This window comes from Tachysurus vachellii, chromosome 5 (genome assembly GCF_030014155.1).
Source record: "Tachysurus vachellii isolate PV-2020 chromosome 5, HZAU_Pvac_v1, whole genome shotgun sequence".
Taxonomy (NCBI): Eukaryota; Metazoa; Chordata; class Actinopteri; order Siluriformes; family Bagridae; genus Tachysurus; species Tachysurus vachellii.
Window position 1 is genome coordinate 31268822 of NC_083464.1, and position 18326 is coordinate 31287147.

Sequence of the window (18326 nt, forward strand, 5' to 3'; positions counted from 1 at the left end):
GTCTGTGTGTGTGCCTGTCTGTGTGTGTGCCTGTCTGTGTGTGTGCCTGTCTGTGTGTGTGCCTGTCTGTGTGTGTGCCTGTCTGTGTGTGTGCCTGTCTGTGTGTGTGCCTGTCTGTGTGTGTGCCTGTCTGTGTGTGTGTCTGTCTGTGTGTGTGTCTGTCTGTGTGTGTGTCTGTCTGTGTGTGTGTGTGTGTGTCCGTGTGTGTAAATCTCAGGACATCAGCGGTTTCTTCACCAAGAATAATCCCTGAGAGTTTTTCCTTCCCTTCGTTCTGATGCTGAATGAGGTGAACACGACTTCTCTCCTGCATCAGGCTGCTTCCACATGAACTTCGTGTTAGATTGTTTTTCCCCAAGTGTTCCTAATAAATTGCCAATGCTTTGTGCTGATTTGTGTGATATGATCTGTTACAACACTTTTTCAGTCTTGCTCAGATATTCTTATGTCTTGTCTGACCCTCACTCTTTTCCTGTTCTCTCAGAAGCACTTCCTGCTGCGTGACAGACAGCCATGCGCTTCTGTTTCGCTTTGTCTGTCAAGCTTGGCCAGTTTATTCAAACCATTGTGCGCAGCTTGTGGCTTTTTCTAAGCTGTAAGCACGTGTAAACTAAGTGTTAACAGTGTGTGTACAAAGAGATGTGTTGGCATATGATAGTAGACATGCGTTTGTGTGTTTGCGTGTGTGTGTGTGTGTGTGTGTGTGGTCATACACACAGGATGGTGATGCTGGACAAGACAGTGAAAAGAAGTGTAAAAAAAAGTGGAAGCCTGCATGTGTGTGGTGTGTGTGTGTGTGAGACGCAAAGATGCTGCCGCCTTTGACAAATTTGCTATCAGTGACACAGGAAGAGAGTGAGGTGTGACAGGAAGAAAAAACGACAGAGGCAGAACGAGAGTGCGCTCAGAAATGCTGTAAGGGCAATAAAACAAAAGAAAAATGAGAGCAGCAGGTAGAAGGAATACACACGTTTACACAAGGTAAGAGGTTCAACCGTTGTCTTTATATCGTGTGTGTGTGTGTAGGAGGATACTTTGGGGTCTATTTTTCATTTTTTTTATGTTTTGGATCATCTCGCATCAATCTGGCGACCCAATGATATCATTAAACTCCTGAATGCTTCCCCCCCATAGCTTTGTATGTCTTGTCTCATTCTGCCTGTCTGACCCTCACTCTTTTCCTGTTCTCAAGGTAAGAGGTTCAACCGTTGTATTTATATCGTGTGTGTGTGTGTGTGTGTGTGTGTGTGTGTAGGAGGATACTTTGGGGTATCATTAAACTCCTGCATGCTTTTTTCCCCCATAGCTTCTAATTTCAGGGGTTTGTTTTGGTGGATTTCTCTTTTTAGGACATAAAGGTCTTTCCAGCACTTTGGTCAAGGTTCATTTTATCTCCAGAACCTTCGTGGTTCTTCTCTGTATTTTACACTGCTGATGAGTGCATCGCATCATGTGGCATGACCATTATATTTCTGCTTCTTGAAGTCTTCTTCGAACAGTGGAGCCTGATACCTTCACTCCTACCGTGTGGCGGTTGATGGTGGTGATGTTTTTATTTCCATTGGTCTGAAATTGTTTGTCAACTAACGGTTTCTTCCTTTTTCAGGATGTTCCAGGTTGTTGTATTGGCACTACTCAATAAATTACTAGAATTTAGATTTATCCATTTTTACAGGTTCAATTCAATTCAAGTTTATTTGTATGGCACTTTTTACAATTGACGTCGTCTCAAAGCAGATTTACAGAACATAAACATAGAACAAAAGGTTATTATAAAGAATAATATAATACAAAACTCAAGACTAATATTATATATATTTAAATGTGTTTGTATTTATCCCCAATGAGCAAGTCTGAGGTGACTGTGGGGAGGAAAAACTCCCTTAGATGGTAAAGGAAGGAACCTTGAGAGGAACCAGACTCAAAGGGGAACCTCATCCTCATCTGGGTGACACTGGGGGTGTGATTATAAATATACAGTCTGATAAATGTTGTATTGATGACACAATGAGATAATCCTAATAAGGTATAAAAATATAAATATATAAAAATATATTATAAAAATAGCACTTGATCCAGCACCTTCAATTATTTTGCCATAACTTTTATGTCTTTTATATCAAGTTCCAAAAGTCGTTAAATTGTGCGAATGTTTTTTTTTATTCACACTTTCTTTTTGCGGTTTCATTTATTTTAAAAACATACCGATGGTTTGAATGAAAACCTGACCACGTACTCGTCCGATACGCTTGTATCGCGCCAATTCATAATTTTATCTATTAGTCTTTTTCTTTAATTTATTAGAACTGTCAAATATATTTTCCTAGATTTCTAACATACTACAGTTTCAAAACAAAAGCTTAGTTATTTGATAATCTTTGGTGATTTCTACACCATGTGAACAGTTTGCTTGAACTTAAAATCTTAATGGAATTTGAATTGAATTTAAATGTTGAATTTAAAATATTACACACTGATCTTTCGTATAATTCAGAAAAAAATAGAATTAAGTCTGTAGGTTTATCTAGTGAGAAAAGAAAGTTTGAAGAAAAAAAAAGAAATCAATAATCTAGTAATGCAAACTAAGGCAAAATATTAACAATTTGACCTAAAATATTAACATTAAATAAAAAGATTTGATTATACAAAGCAATGTCAAATATCATTGCAACATAAAAAAAAATTGTTGGATTCTTTTTTTTTATATTACTGCTTTCTATCTTCTTCGGAAGTGTCTAGACCCTGGGAGGTTTATTACCGTATCAACTAAAATTAGATTAGTGTTATAATCAAGCACAAGATTATAAAACAAAATAAGGCAGCGGTTTGTACTTTTTTATTTTTATCTGCCAAATACTGAGGTCATACAGCAGAAACAAGGTCATGCATAGAGCATCACTTGCTAATGGCTATATATTGATAGTTACTTGCCTTGCTGTGCATGTGTGGAGGCGTATCCTTGGTAACGGAGTATTTGCTGATGCATGTGGCTTGTGAGGTTTCTGAGGTAGCGTCTGTCTCGGTCTTAAACCTTAAAGCACATCCCTCCTGTTGCAATGCTTTGCATGCGAACCCTATCTGCCTGGAGTAGCAAAAGTCTATAGATGCACAAAGTACGTTATAAACCACAGGCAAGGAGTGCACAGAAATAAAGTTTTCTACACAAAGTAAAACTTGTCACACACACAAAAGGAAAATACTGTAATCAACAACCAACTGCTCGAATAAAAATATTAAAATCTCCTCACAGAAAACCTAAACCTTAACTGCTATTGTTTGTTATTTGTAGTTAGCAAAAGAGGCAACATGAGCCATGAATGTAGCTTGTAGTTTTTCATAAATGTATAGTTCAGCTAAAGTTTTTTAACAGTTTAGCGTTTCCCAGAACGCTAGCACATTTTGATTGACTCTATGATTAAATCTAATACGTTGTTTATTAAATTCAATTTTTAACCCTTTCTTTGTAACAGAGACATGGATCGAACGGGTGACGGCAAAACTGGCGTGTAGCATCTAATGAACAAATAATCACATGAACACCTACAGTAAATACAGTGGGATGGAGAGGACCTCTCAAATTCCTTGGCAGGACGACTGCTACATGGTTCTTAAATCCACTCCAAAATCAGGAACTCGCAAGAAAATGGAGGGTAAAAAAAAAACATGTTAAACACTTACACAGATACACACGGGTTCCTTTGGCATTATTACAGTGATGACGTATTGTAATATCACGGACTATAACCGTAACTTTGTTTCAATCAGATGCCGGTTGGTTGCGTAAGAATAAAAAGTCATTGCAGCGTTTCATCACTGGTCCATTACTGATGGACATAGTCAACCACATGAGGAAGTCGGATGAGCTTAGTGCAGAGGGGGCAGGGATTATCAAGGAAGCGGGATCTACGGAGGATAAAGTCCACGCATTGGTTGAGCTGCTGTTCAGAAGTGATACGCAGGGCAACGGCCTCCAGGAATACCTGAAGAACTCGCATCCGGACGAGTACAACCTCATAACTCTGCACGGTGAGTGTGTGTACGATCACCTTCCACATTCAGAATGAATTTGTTTATTTGTCTCTGTTTATTTTCTGCTTTATTCTTAGACTCTGTTGTTCAGCAACATAAAGACAAACTCCAACAGCAAGTCAGAAATGACAATGAGATTCCATCCCACAAAGCACCTAATCAAACTCCTGACCTGTTATTGGTTGATGGAGTGTCTGACCTGCAACAAAGAGAGCACGATCTCATTCAAGTGTCAGTCAACAGAGGGGTGGGACCTTTGCACAGTCGTCCATTGGGACTGGATAGACTTTTTGCTGCGCTGACGAGGGTAAGCACGGCCCCTCGTGTCACACTGACAGTAGGCGTGGCTGGCAGTGGGAAAACGCGATTGGTCCGTAAATTCGTCCATCAGTGGTGTTCAGGGAAGGTATTCCCAGAGTTTAGCTTGGCAATTCCGATTGTTTGTTGGGAATTGAGCAGTTATGACCGGATGTCACTTGAGAAGTTGCTTCGATTGATTGTTCCATATGATAACGTCGACATGATTTTGAACAATCGTGCCTGTAAAGTGCTGTTGATCTTCGATGGGTTGGAAGAATTCCGCTTCCCACTGGACTTCTCAGAGGCCCCGGCTGCCTCAGATCAACGTCGAGAGCTTCCAGTATCTGATCTCATTACAAACATCATCAGGGGCAACCTGTTACCAGGTGCATCACTGTGGCTTTTGTCGAGGCCTGGAGTCGGGGCAAAAGTACCAGCAGGATTAGTGGATCGTGTGACGGAAGTACCAGCTTTTTTGCACGATCAGATTGAGAATTACATCAAAAATGCACCCTTGCCAGAGAACTTTTACACAAGATTCCAGCAGTCCACTCAGTCGGATTGTCAAAGTCAAACATCCGAGGACAAGTCTTGCCATGCATGGGCTCACCTGAGATCCCAGAAACCCTTGTGCATTCTTTGTTCGGTGCCTTGCATTTGTCGAATTGTTACAACCACCTTGTGCCACCTTGTAAGGATGGATTTGGAAGACATACATCTACCACGGACACTGACGGAGGTATATGCCCTCTACTGTTGGCCACATCTCTCCTCCACAGATCCATCAGGTGGAAGCATCCGGAAGCCGCTAAGCACTCTTGGACGGTTGGCCTTTTACAGTCTGCTGCGTCAACGTTACACGTTTACTGAGACTGAATTACGGACTTATGGTGTCGACATCCCACCACCACCAGGATCTCTGGGACACCGGATCCTTCAACGTGAGCAGAGCTGGTCTTCTGACTCAGTATCATGGCAGTTTGTACACACTTCTGTACAGGAGTTCCTCGGTGCGCTCTTCTACTATGTGTCCTCACGGCGTGGAATGTTTGATCTGTTCTCCGAGAGCAGCGTTTCTTGGCCGAGGATTGGCTTCCAAAACCACTATCGTGCCGCACTGCAGAAAACTAGCACCTCATCCAATGGCAAACTTGACCTCTTCATGCGCTTCCTCTCTGGCCTTTTGTCCTCAGCGGCTGGAGCTCTGTTGGGAGGGGCTTTGGGAATAAGCAGAGAAGAGCAGTTGACCCAGCGCACAATGGCAATGACTCTGCTTCAAAATACAGTGTCCGGATGGGGAGACGAGGCGGTTAGCATGCGTAGTGTAGCTACGGTCGCTTGCCTGGCAGAGTTACAGCAGGGCGAGTGGATACGCTCTGTGGAGGAGGATCTGACTAGCTGCAGACTACGAGGGAAGCTTAAGGGTGGGGTTTGTGCAGTACTTGCTTATCTGCTGCAGACGTCAGAGTCGTGTGTCAATGAGACTCACCTCTCAAACTGCCTGGACTCGTCCTCTCTCAAGAAACTTCTCCCACAGCTCCTGTACTGCAGCAAGTTGAGGTAACACAAATACATCAACCACGAGAGTTCATACCTACGCTCATCGTCAATAGCGGTTTTAACATGCAGATTTAATTTTTCACACTTACCTTATCCTGCTAACCATGAAACACTATGAGCTGGGTATGTGTTTTCACAAAACTTCATCATACTCACTGCTGAAATATGACCGTAGCAATTTGTATTAAATATGTATATATATAGAACAATATTTTCAATAGATATTATACCAGATATTATACGTTTTGCACTCTAGGTTTAATTTGAAGATGTGAGTGTATAGTGTCTTGCAGGGTAAACAAAGAGGTTGTGGATTGCTAAGAGAAAAAGAAAGAGGTTGAAGTTTACAACAAGGCAACAAATGGCCAAACAAGTTAAGGGTCAAGGTCACAACAAACCCAAATGCATGAAATAGTTTTCTGCCTTTTTAAGTACATTTTATAGGCTTTTGAGGCACACAAATTAGCAACGAGGCGGACTAGCATTGGCGTCAAGTTTACTTATTGTTACTAGTTTCTTTGGTCTTAAGTAAACGTAATCTTTTGTGTGTGTGTGCATTTGTGTACGTTTTTCAGGATGGAAAATAATACGTTGACGGACGATGCCATGGAGCTCCTGGGAAGTTTGCTAAGTGCCAAAGACTGTCATATTCAATTGTTAAGGTATAACGTGTATGCAATATGTACAGATGTCTGTATCATCTAGTGTTTTATCAATGTCTCTGTCTTGCTTTCTCTCTAGTATGGCAGATAGCTCGATTAGCAGTAAAGGGATCAAGCCACTGAGTCGAGCTCTTCTGGTCAATCGGACTCTCACCGTATTGGAGTAAGTGTCCGCAATTGTGTGTGTGTGTGTGTGTGTGTGTGTGTGAGTGAGTGTATATAAGTAGTCTGCACGTAAGTATATAAATATATACCTAAATATATATACGTATATATAAATACGCAGCACGTAACAATTTGAGGTCAATGATTCCAAACATCTCATAGCGACAAGAATTTAAGTGCGAATTGAAATATAATATAAATATAATTCTGTGCAACTTATAATTTTGTTTTCTCTAAAAGAGAAAAATCAAATAAAAATTTTTTTTTTGATTAACAGTCTCCATGGCAACAATATTGGCACCAAAGGGGCGAAGACATTGGCTGAGGCGCTGAAGATGAACCAGGTTATTATGTCAGTCAAGTGAGTACCAACAAAACACACACACATATCTATATATATATATAATACAAATCTAAACATTGTATAATTAGTTTAAATAGTGTGTGTATATGTGCAGCAGAGACGGAAGACTCGAGTCATATGACTTGACTCGAGTCAGACTTACAGTAAGTCGCATATTTGAGACTTGAGACTTGCTTGACAAATATTAAAAAAAAACTCGACTTGACTTTGACTTGACATTCATGACTTGAGACTTACTTGTGACTTGCACATGTGTGACTTACTCACACCTCTGATGTGCAGTCTTCAAAGTAACCAGATCAAGGATGAGGGAGCTCACGCACTGGCCGAGGTTTTGCAGTCAAACAGAAAACTCGCCACATTAAAGTAAGTGTTTGTAATTATAAATATTAACGTTTTTAATGTTTCCTTATTGGATTTTTTAAAATTAATGAATTTATTTATTTTTATGCCATCATGTATTTGTCATAAATGTGTGTGTTTCAGTGTTCAGAAGAACAGTATAGGTCCAGAAGGGGTGAAGAGAATCGCAGAAGCACTGAAGAAGAATCAGACTTTACAAGACCTCAAGTATGAAATGTGCTTTTGTGAGACTTTACTGTAAAGTTGACCGAGATGATGAATAAAACACTTGCGGATATGCTGCTGTGATGTGATCACGACATGATGCAATATCACACAGAGAAGTTCACCACTGACCGATCAGTGTGTCAGAAGTGTTTCATTCCTCTTAAACCACAAGTTTGCAAGTTTTCGTTGCGTTTCTTTTGAATTACAAGTTAGTTCCTGTTATATTTTTAGTTTTTAAGTTACAGTCACTTCTCTTTTTTTTTCAGTTTGTTTCCTGATGCTAAAAATAAATAAATAAATAAATGTCACCTGTTAAGCAAGAACATTTTTGTTATGCTAAACAAACGAAGCGTCGGCGTCCTGACAGCACGTTAAACCGTTACTCCGTTCATGAGTAAAATAACGACTAGCCGACACGTTAGCTAGCATGTTCTTTGGTGGATGTTTGGGCATGTTAGTGAGAATGAGGCGAGTACGAATACTGACATTTTACACCTATAATGTGGTTCATCTACAGACCCAAAAAAAACAAGCATCTTGTCATGTTGGTGTTACTTTAATAACTTAACCTGTGAATTATTCATGTTGAATTTGGTGTCACTGAATCAGTGTGTTAATGAAGACGTTAGCTGCTTGGAATTAAACGTTTCTACTAATATTTTTATGAATGTGTTCTTATTTAATTATTGTGTATATTCATTCATGCATTAATCTCAGTGTATCTGGAAATCACATGGGAGATCTGGGAGCATTAGCATTGGCTCAAGCTCTTGTGGTCAACCGTACACTTCAAACTCTCAGGTATTGTGTATGCACACACACACACACACACACACACACACACACACACACACACAATTGTAAATGTCAATTCAAACTTATCACTTTCTTTTCAGCCTCCGGAGTAACTCTGTTAGTGATATGGGTATGAAGGCTCTGACTCAGGCCCTGCGCTACAATAAAGCCCTCACTAAACTCAAGTGAGTATGTGTGTGTGTGTGTGTGTGTGTGTGTGTGTGTGTGTGTGTGTGAGTGTGTGTGTGTGTGTGTGTGCATAGACGTTATTTTACCCTCCCTAGAGAACAAAGTCTGAATTTCTCTGAAATAGCATTGGATTATTGGGATATTTTGATGCCAGTGTAACACTAAAAAAGTAACCACTAAGAAAGCTCCATGAAGACACAGTGTGTTAAGATTGGAGGTCTGATCTCAACCCCATACTGAATGAACTGGAACAACAAGACCTTCCCAGATGAGCGGATGTTGTTATAACAGCAAAGGAGAACTAGACCTGGAATGGAATATTGGTCAAACCTTTGCGCATTTGAATGTACACAGTACTTTGTGTTCTGGAGCAGTCAGTTGTGTGTCTACCTGAAGATCAGCCATGACCTCGGAAAAGTATCTGCTTGACAGGCTGGGAGGGTTAGTAGTAGTAGTAGTAGTAGCCTTTATTGTCACTGGTCACAGGTACCAGCGAAATTAGCCATCAACCTGCCCATACATACAATACATACAATACAAGGGGAGGACAGGACAGGAAGACAGGGGATTGAAAAGAAATACAGCATAACATTAGGGAAGGGAGGAGGAAAAAAACAACAACCCCCAGACTATCCTCCGGTGGGGAGTACAGTGTGGGAACAGGAAAAAAACACCTCAGCAACATAAGCACATAAACAGTACGCCATAAACACATGACTTGCAACAGGGGAGGGGAGGGGGGGGGGGGGGTGTAGGTAATCCAGCACAGGCAAGCAGCCATCAGGTCCTGCGGCCTTTATCTTCGGCGCTGGTCACAGACCCGCTTGTCAGACTGGCGGTACAAAGCGGCGAAGGCGTGGGATGGGGGGTGGGGGGGTGAGTGCATATCTTTATGTGTGTGTGTGTGTGTGTGTGTGTGTGTGTGTGTGTGTGTGTGTATGTAAGTGTAGGCCTGGAGAGTCGTTGCTCCCGGCATCAAATCTTGGTGTGCCTCAGTCCGCAAGATTGTCATAGCGATACACAGCAAATTGCCATGGAGACAACCTTGATTAGGTCCCAAAGAGAGTCAACAATCAGCAGGTGTCTGTAGAAGTGGGGAAAGGAACGCAAGAGCGTCTCGCTGCAGTGCTCTGCCGGGGGAATTGTTGTTCCAACAGCGGCCTTGGCCGAGGCCAGTGCTGGTTAAGGGGAGCCGAAAGCAGATAAGATTGGGATTATTTGGTCTTGGGGCGAGTAGACGCATTCCAATTTACACGACTACTCTCTTAGTCCATTCTGGTCTCCATATCGATCCATTTTTCTTTCCAAAGCAGTGAGCTTCTCCATGATGTTAACCAAAACAGTATCCAAAGCAGTGAGCTTCATCGTGATGTTATCCATATTGCGGTTATTAGTCCCAGCCTCAGTGCTGACCGCTCTGCCCACTGCATCGATCATGACGGGCAGCTTTGGGAGATTTTGAACAGCTGTTACCGTTTTCTGATTCTCTCGATAACCCAGGGCAATGCCTAATCCAATCAGCAGAACTCCTGTTATCATGGTTCCGAATAGGTAGATATCTTCAATGTCCTCCATGGAAAGAGGCACCAGACACACGACCCGCCATCTCTCCCACGCGTCCATCATATAGCCAGCTGCGAACGTTCCGGCAGGGCAGTCAGGTTCCCCCGAACCCAAGCTTCTCGTCGAGAAGATGGTGTCAATTGCGTTGAGAGACCAGTTTATCAAATCCATGATATTTTAGTTTAGAGAGCAGTGCAGAGAGAGTCTCTCAAAGTATAAGACAGTAGACGAGACGAAAGAAGCAAAGCAGGGAAAGTAGAGGGGAGGAGAGGGAGAGAAAATGCGACCGCCTTCGTTGAGAGCCAGAGAAGAAGAGACTGTCTCCATAACTATTTATCATGAGATTCATCATTGTACAAATGGAGAGCCTTCAAGATCTTCCCAGAACTAGGCGTCTCAGCTAATTGACCTACATGTGTGTGTGTGTGTGTGTGTGTAGCCTTAGGGAGAACTCCATTGGAGTTGAAGGTGCTCAAGCCATCGCCCGAGCTTTACAAGAGAACCACACACTCCGAGAACTTGAGTGAGTACAAACTTTCTCAAACTTTAATCTTTCAGATTTCAGCTGTAACGTTTCCCGTTGAACAGGTTAACATGGTAAACAAAGACTGTGATTTGCTCATTTAGTCACTACTACAGCGCCCCCTCCTGGCTTTTCAGGGTTATGTTACTTACAGTCTAATGTTAGTGTACATTACTGTGGAGAACAACAATCTCAATACATGTGGGACGTCATTTTCCTGAATCAAGACATGTTGTGTGTGTGTGTGTGTGTGTCAGTCTCACAGCAAATCTTCTTCACGATGAAGGTGTAAAGGCCATCGCAGCTGCGGTTAAAGTTAACAGAGCTTTGACTACCTTGCAGTGAGTCTCTCTCTTTGTCAAACACACACACACACACACACACACACACACACACACACACACCAGCAACCCAAGACACACTAGGTTCAACTTGGCTATCTGTTTTTTCTTTGTAGTCTCCAGTGGAACTTCATGAAAGTCGGCGCAGCTAAAGCTCTAGCTCAGTCCCTAAAGGACAACACATTCGTCCAGGTCCTAGAGTGAGTAGCTACAGGTTCTTTAAAGTCTTGTTTCATTTTTGTCCTGGTAATGTTACAAGAAGTGCCTACAGTTTTATAGTGAGTCAACTAGTAAACTAGATACCATTAAACCCAGTTTTGAGAAGGTTAGATGTGATGATTATACCACTGCATTTGTGATTAAAAAAAAGTACCTTCTTTCTGATTGGCTGATTCAGGGTGTGCATTAATCTGTGTGTGTGTGTGTGTGTGTGTGTAGTCTTCAAGAAAATGCGCTGGGTGATGATGGTGTTGTCGCCCTGGCAGGTGCCCTAAAGACTAACTCCACTCTTGTAGTGCTCTAGTAAGTTAACCCCACACACACCCCCACCCCCACCACACACACACACACACACATCTTACTATACTTGTGAGGACCTTCCAGAAAAGTCTTTACTTCAACACTAACCTTAACCTTGAGCTAAATATGCCTGCACAAACACCGACACACACACACCGACACACACACACCGACACCGACACACAGCACGTAAGAGTGCAGCATGTGGTCTAGCAGAAACCCTTAAAAATAGGTCATGCTCCAGAAAAGGCCTATATTTCAACCTCCTGTGTGTATATGTGTGTGTGTGTGTAGTCTTCAGGGTGTATCAGCAGGTGAAGCAGGTGCTGTGGCCCTGGCTGAAGCACTGACAGTCAACCGAAGCCTCCACACTCTCGAGTGAGTCCATCTCTATCTCACGTAAAATCCGGTTACACACTTTGGTGTCATATTAAACACTTCCTGTTCTCACCTTGTGTTCAGTCTCCGTGGTAACTCCATCGGCATGGGCGGGGCCAAGGCTCTCTCCAGTGCGCTGAAGACCAATCGTAGTTTGAGAAGTTTGAAGTAAGTAGGAGAGGAGAGGTGGACTTGGCTCCAAGTAAACTAGTCCATAAACTAATATATATTACTGTGTGTAATGTAACGTATCATTTTGTTTTGAGCTCTCGTGAGATTTTCAGCTGAATGTCACTACCGGTGTTTGTTGGTAGCTAAAAGAAATGCCAGTGAGAATCAAAAAAAACATGCCTGAAGAAAATAATTAGTACAAATTGGCGGGGATTTTTTTTTTTTTCTTTGGCTAGTTCAAATGGAGCTTGTAAAGTTAACCAGAACGCTGTTGCTAAGAAACCGGAAGATGCTAGCTCTAGACTTGCCGATAGTTAAATCTTTGGCTGGGATTTGAACTCCCAATATTCTAGTCAAGAACTTAACGAATGCTTTAATAACCTCTAAGGGTTTGATTTATCGTATATAGTCTTCAGGAGAACTCTTTGGGGATGGATGGAGCCATCTTCATCGCCACTGCGCTCCGAGGAAATCATCAGCTCACGTATATCAAGTAAGTTCCTTGAGCCGAGAGTTTGAAGACGACAAACGCACAAAGTTTTTGGATTATAAAAGAAATATAACGTGATTTGAATAACATGTTGAGAGAGACGTGTGGGATTAAATCTGTACACATTTCAGTCTTCAGGGTAACGGAATCGGCGAGTCTGGAGCTAAGGTGGTTTCGGATGCAATACGAGCCGATGCTCCAGAGTGTGTGGTGGACATTTGAAAAGAGAAAACACACAACAAACAAGATGCACGCTGTACAATTTAATGTGTACGATGAATACGAATTATATGAAATAATATTTATTATTAGTGCCATTTGCTTCTTACTGTATATTATATACATATATTAAAAAAACATTCCTGGAGACTTTTTATAATAAAGCGTTTTATAATAAATGTGTGATTGTGTTGGATTTATTGTCTCTTTGTAATACGCTGTACTTGTTAGAAGTCATTGTCGCTCTCTTCTAGTATCTGAGGGTGCAGTGATCTGGTTGGTCGGTTGCGTGTGGAGGCGGAGCCTTCCAGACTGCCGTGTTCTTCGTCGAGGTCTTCGTTTCCCTCGTCGTCCTCTTCTTCTTCGTCGTCGTCGACGTCGATATCGCTGTCGTTCGTCTGCGGGGAAAAACATCGATGCGTTTACTCATAACTACATTTTCAATCGGGAAAGTTTTCAGGATGAAATTTGTGGATCATCGCGACAAATGTTTGACAAACGTAATCAAGCAGAAGCGATCTGACGCTAGGGAGCTAGTGACGTTTGTCTACAAGGGATTTAGTATTAAGTTTACGATCAAATTTAGCTAATTTAATTTACTGTACGATAAATCATAAAATCAGGGTAGGAAGACTCCAATATTGGACAATATTGTGGATAGTGTTGTGTCTACACACATACATTCGTACACACAAACACGCACATACATATACACACACACACAAACAAACAGACACACACACATATATTCATACACACACACACACACATACATTCGTACACACAAACACACATATACATATACACACACACAAACAAACAGACACACACATATATTCATACGCACACACACCTACATTCGTACACACAAACACACACATATTCATACATACACACACACACACACACACACATACATATACACACACAAACAAACAGACACACACATATATTCGTACATACACACACACACAAACACACACAAATTTGTACACACAAACACACATACATATACACAAACATATACACAGACACACACATATATTCGTACACACAAACACATACATATACACAAACATATACACAGACACACACATATATTCATACACACAAACACACATACATATACACAAACATACACAGACACACACATATTCGTACACACAAACACACATACATATACACAAACATACATATACACAAACACACAGACACACACATATATTCATACATACACAAACACACACATACATTCATACACACAAACACACATACATATACACAAACACACACATATTCGTACACACAAGCACACATACATATACACAAACATACATATACACAAACACACAGACACACACATATATTCATACATACACAAACACACATACATTCATACACACAAACACACACATACATATACACACAAACAAACAGACACACACATATATTCGTACATACACACTCACAAACACACACAAATTCGTACACACAAACACACATACATATACACAAACATACATACACACACAAATTCGTACACACAAACACACATACATATACACAAACATACATACACACACATATATTCGTACATACGCAGACACACACATATTCGTAAATACACACACACAAACACACGCATACATTCGTACACACATACATATACACACAAACACACACATATATTCTTACACACAAACACACATACATATATACACACACACAGACATACACATATATTCGTACATACTGTACACACAAACACACACATACATTCGTACACATACACACACATATACACACAAACATACATATACTGTACACACACACATTCGTACATACACACAAACATACACGCACACACACATGCATTCATACATACACAAACACACACACACACAAACACACAATGGATTTAATATTAAGTTTACGATCAAATTTGGCTAATTGAATTTACCGTAAGCTAAATCGCAAAATCAGGGTAGGAAGACTCCAATACTGGACAATACAGCATGTAAAGGAAAAGGGAGGAAGGTTCTACTAGTGCACATTCATACACACACACAGCAGAGATCCAGTGTGCTGTAGGGTTCTTGGGTTTGAAGAACTAACTACTGCTAGTCTTGAGGGAGTCGCTACCTTCCTGTCACACACAAACACACACACGTACACACACCTGTCGTTTCCTGCGCCTCCGGCCAGCGCCGGGGCGATGGCGTGTATCTTTAACTCTGGGCTAAGTGGACGAGTGTGAATGAGACAAAACGTCAGACACCAGAGAGAAAGAAAAAGTGGGACAAGCAGGGTGTATTTATGATAAAAGCCCTGGTGTGTTTTGTCCACTCACTTCATCTGAGTCTCCTCCCTGCATGGTACCAATGAGACGTCCGGCAGCCCGACCTACAGCGAGTAAATAAATAAATCACACAGATTTTAATATGGTAAATTATAATGAACGACAGCAACACTAACGAGACAAAAACTGTCCCACACTGGACTATGTGGTATGTCAGTTGAGGTTCAGGGACCTGGTATCTGTGTATGGCGAAGGGGGAACGGTTTGGACGGACGCTCTTCGTCTATGTCGCTGTCTGTGCCTTCGTCTTCTGGGATCTCCATGTCAGAGTCTTCCTCTCGCACTGAAACGAGCAGGAATGGCACTTGAGTATGTTTATAATTCCTCATGCCTTTTTGTCACAGAAAGAATAAATAGGGTGTGTGTGTGTGTGTGTTTCAACCTCCACTCGTCATGAGTCTCCTGTCTTCTTCACGTAGCTTGTTTTGCATCATTTTCATGGAATTTTCCATTTCCTGCACGGCACAGAAAAGTATAATATGATACACAACAAATTCATACTGTCCAGCAGAGGTTTTGCGTGGTTCAGTGTGTTACAGCTGTGCGTTAATGCATTTGTGTAGTGACAATCATTTACCCCTATGAGTTACATCCAACATTACAGTTACAGTCTTTAGTTGAACTCTTTATGTGGTTCCCATTTTGTACCTCAAAGCGCTCCTGTTCCAGTCTGTGGTACTCTTCCAGCTGCTGCTCTAAGGAACACAGACTGTGGAATTTCTTCACGTATGTCTCGTATTGCTTTTGCAGCTCCTCCTCGATCTTCTCGTACTCCTCCATGAATGCCGGCCTGTGTGCAGAAACTCAATGTCAATGCACTACTTGTTTCTTTTATCTGTTTTTGTTCTGTTTTATATATATATTTATATATATAAAATTCATGTATTGGTATGTTATCCATTTACTGACAGCCTATAGTTATTCTGTGTGTGTGTGTGCATCACCGAACACTCTGTAGTGTCTGTAAGCGCTTCTGGTTTCTCTCCAGTTCTTGTTTTTTCTTCTCTATTCTGGCCTCCAGACTTGCCTCGTCAGATGCCACGTTGTTCAGCATCTCCTTGGTCTTCTGCACGCTCTCCTACAGACAAACACACACAGCTATTAGGCCAAACTGATAATATATTACATTAGCCTGCTGTACAGGACGTAGCTGTAGGTTATTCTCTGTGTCTGTGTGTGTACCATGATGTCTTTCACAGCTGCTCGGAGCGCTCTTTCCACCTCCACGATCTCCAGTGGCCTCGCGATGGCTGCAGTCCTGCTCTCTCTCAGGTCCTGCTCACGCCCCAGGAGGTCGTACAGAGCTGCCCCCTTCGCTGTGATCTCAGAACCGAGCTGACGCACTGCCTTTAAATCTGCTATCTATACACACACACACACACACACACACACACACACACACACACAGGTTAATGTTCATGCAAACAGATTAAACACCACACAGACAGAAAGTGTTAAACATGCCAGGAGTAAGGGCCACAAGGGAATCCCTCACCTTGGCTGCCAGGGTAAATGTGAATTTGCTGCTGGTGTCGTCGGAGCTGGGCTCGTCGCTGCCCGTCTCGTTGGTCTTCATGGCGTTGTAGAGGACGCTGGTGATTTTCAGCATCTCTTTCACCGCGTAGCCGTCCGCTTGGTACAGACGCTTCAGGTTCACTTTGATATGAGCCTTGGTCGCCTGTGAGGAGACACACACACACACACACACACATTTCTGCTCAATAGCTGCAATAAACATGATCTCTTTACCAGCGTCTTCTTTATTGCAGTTAATAAAAAGCAAAAAGCACAGCTTGTCATCAAATCAGACATGAAAGTGTTCAAATATGTTTATTTGTAAAAAAAAGAAAAATACCATAAATTGAGCCACGGCTTTGATGAAGAACACTCTGTCCGACTCTGTGTCGATGTCACTGGGGATCTCCAACTGTGGCTCGAACCTGTGAGAGGAAAAAGAATTAGAGCTCTCTCTCTCTCGTTCTCTCATATATTTATAGTGTGTGTGTGTGTGTGTGTGTGTATGTGTGTGTTTATGCATCACCTCTTGACAAGCCACAAAAGGATCTCTGCTACCAGAGGAAAATTCGGAGTCCTGAAGTTCTCCATGGAGATCAGTCGAGGGTATCCTAGTGCACGCATCATCTCTGTAAAATCTAAACACACACCCACAGATATGGAGGCCAGCATACTGCACTGACTACAAGAATAAATAAAACACTGCAGTTCAAAAGGAAGCTGAACTACATTGTGAATAATGCAGAGAAGCATTAAGGTGAAAACAGGAAACATGGTGGTGGTGGTAGCATCATGCTGAGAGTTTGGTTTGGGTGACTCCAAAACTCTGTCTCTGTTAAGAGATTTTCTCAGTTTATGATGATACTAGAACTAATTTAAGGTTTGGGCTTCAAATCAAAAGGGATGAAAACTACAGAAAGAAAACTTGCTTACTTCTTAAGTCCCTGAACGACATGTTTGTTTTCTCTTTTTTCCCTTCCAACGCACTTCAACGTATCCTAAGTAATAAATATATAAATAAAATTAGCTACTTTATTCTCCAGAGGTTTAGCTAAGCAAAGCTACACTTATTATATTCTACACACACAATAAAATTAGAGGTTTTTAGTACATAACAAGACCAAGTGTAACACTAGCTAAGCTAAGCTAAGCTAACAGAGTCGACATATTGAGTAATAATTGCTAGCCATGTTTTAGCATTACTTTTTCTCTCTGAATATCGTTAAGAATTTGTATTAACCAGTGAACTATTACACAAAGTGCTGGTCACTCGTAGTTTTGTGACTAATCTAATAAAATATTTGTAGCTTTCTAGCACCGACATCTTACAGCATCTGTATCTGTATCCGTCGCTATAGCAGCCGCGGAGCTACGGCACTCCAAGAAGGACCAAACCAGAGTTAATACGAAACGCGTTTGCATATAGTTTTAGAGTAAAACAAAGTTCTTGACATTGAACCTTTATAGTTATCGTTACTTAAGTTAATTTAACTTACTTATCGTTACTATTAAGCCATCTATAATAATAAAATATTTTAATTAACATTTTTATTTGTAATTAAGTCATTAAAATATTTAACCAGTTCTACACTAAGGAAATGTCCTGTAACTTGT

General features: G+C 41.4%; 2 protein-coding genes across 4 annotated transcripts; one reads left to right on the forward strand and one right to left on the reverse strand.

The window, feature by feature from the left end:
* Positions 1–801: 801 nt before the first annotated feature.
* Positions 802–12983, forward strand: nlrc3 (NLR family, CARD domain containing 3). The gene is made up of 19 exons (XM_060871157.1): positions 802–981; positions 3471–3650; positions 3766–4026; positions 4107–5889; positions 6465–6551; positions 6631–6714; positions 6994–7077; positions 7363–7446; positions 7567–7650; positions 8368–8451; positions 8547–8630; positions 10637–10720; positions 10978–11061; positions 11178–11261; positions 11500–11583; positions 11875–11958; positions 12043–12126; positions 12539–12622; positions 12751–12983. Exons 2-19 carry the CDS (start codon positions 3533–3535, stop codon positions 12839–12841), a joined length of 3432 nt encoding a protein of 1143 aa, XP_060727140.1. The 5' UTR covers positions 802–981; positions 3471–3532; the 3' UTR covers positions 12842–12983.
* On the reverse strand, positions 12937–18081 carry cluap1 (clusterin associated protein 1). 3 transcript variants are annotated; one of them, XM_060871159.1, is made up of 12 exons: positions 18042–18081; positions 17646–17710; positions 17239–17350; positions 17053–17137; positions 16693–16875; positions 16380–16559; positions 16142–16275; positions 15846–15987; positions 15580–15652; positions 15370–15480; positions 15189–15241; positions 12937–13236 (listed from the first exon to the last, which is right to left on the reverse strand). In XM_060871159.1, exons 2-12 carry the CDS (start codon positions 17665–17667, stop codon positions 13066–13068), a joined length of 1266 nt encoding a protein of 421 aa, XP_060727142.1. In that variant the 5' UTR covers positions 17668–17710; positions 18042–18081; the 3' UTR covers positions 12937–13065. The 3 variants fall into 3 exon arrangements, with proteins under 3 accessions (XP_060727142.1, XP_060727143.1, XP_060727141.1); XM_060871160.1 differs by having other exon boundaries at positions 18035–18057; XM_060871158.1 differs by lacking the exon at positions 18042–18081 and having other exon boundaries at positions 17646–17983.
* Positions 18082–18326: the final 245 nt, after the last annotated feature.

Bases quoted from the DNA above. Each gene is read 5' to 3' on its own strand.
- cluap1 (XM_060871159.1), bottom strand. From the start codon at position 17,667: ATGTCGTTCAGGGACTTAAGAA. The intron at 16,876-17,052 runs GTATTTTTCTTT...GTCTCCTCACAG, and splicing joins AAGCCGTGGCTCAATTTATG to GCGACCAAGGCTCATATCAA. The intron at 16,276-16,379 runs GTACACACACAG...GTTTGTCTGTAG, and splicing joins CAGCTGTGAAAGACATCATG to GAGAGCGTGCAGAAGACCAA.
- nlrc3 (XM_060871157.1), top strand. From the start codon at position 3,533: ATGAACACCTACAGTAAATACAGTGGGATGGAGAGGACCTCTCAAATT. The intron at 6,715-6,993 runs GTAAGTGTCCGC...TTTGATTAACAG, and splicing joins CGGACTCTCACCGTATTGGA to TCTCCATGGCAACAATATTG. The intron at 11,262-11,499 runs GTGAGTAGCTAC...GTGTGTGTGTAG, and splicing joins ACATTCGTCCAGGTCCTAGA to TCTTCAAGAAAATGCGCTGG.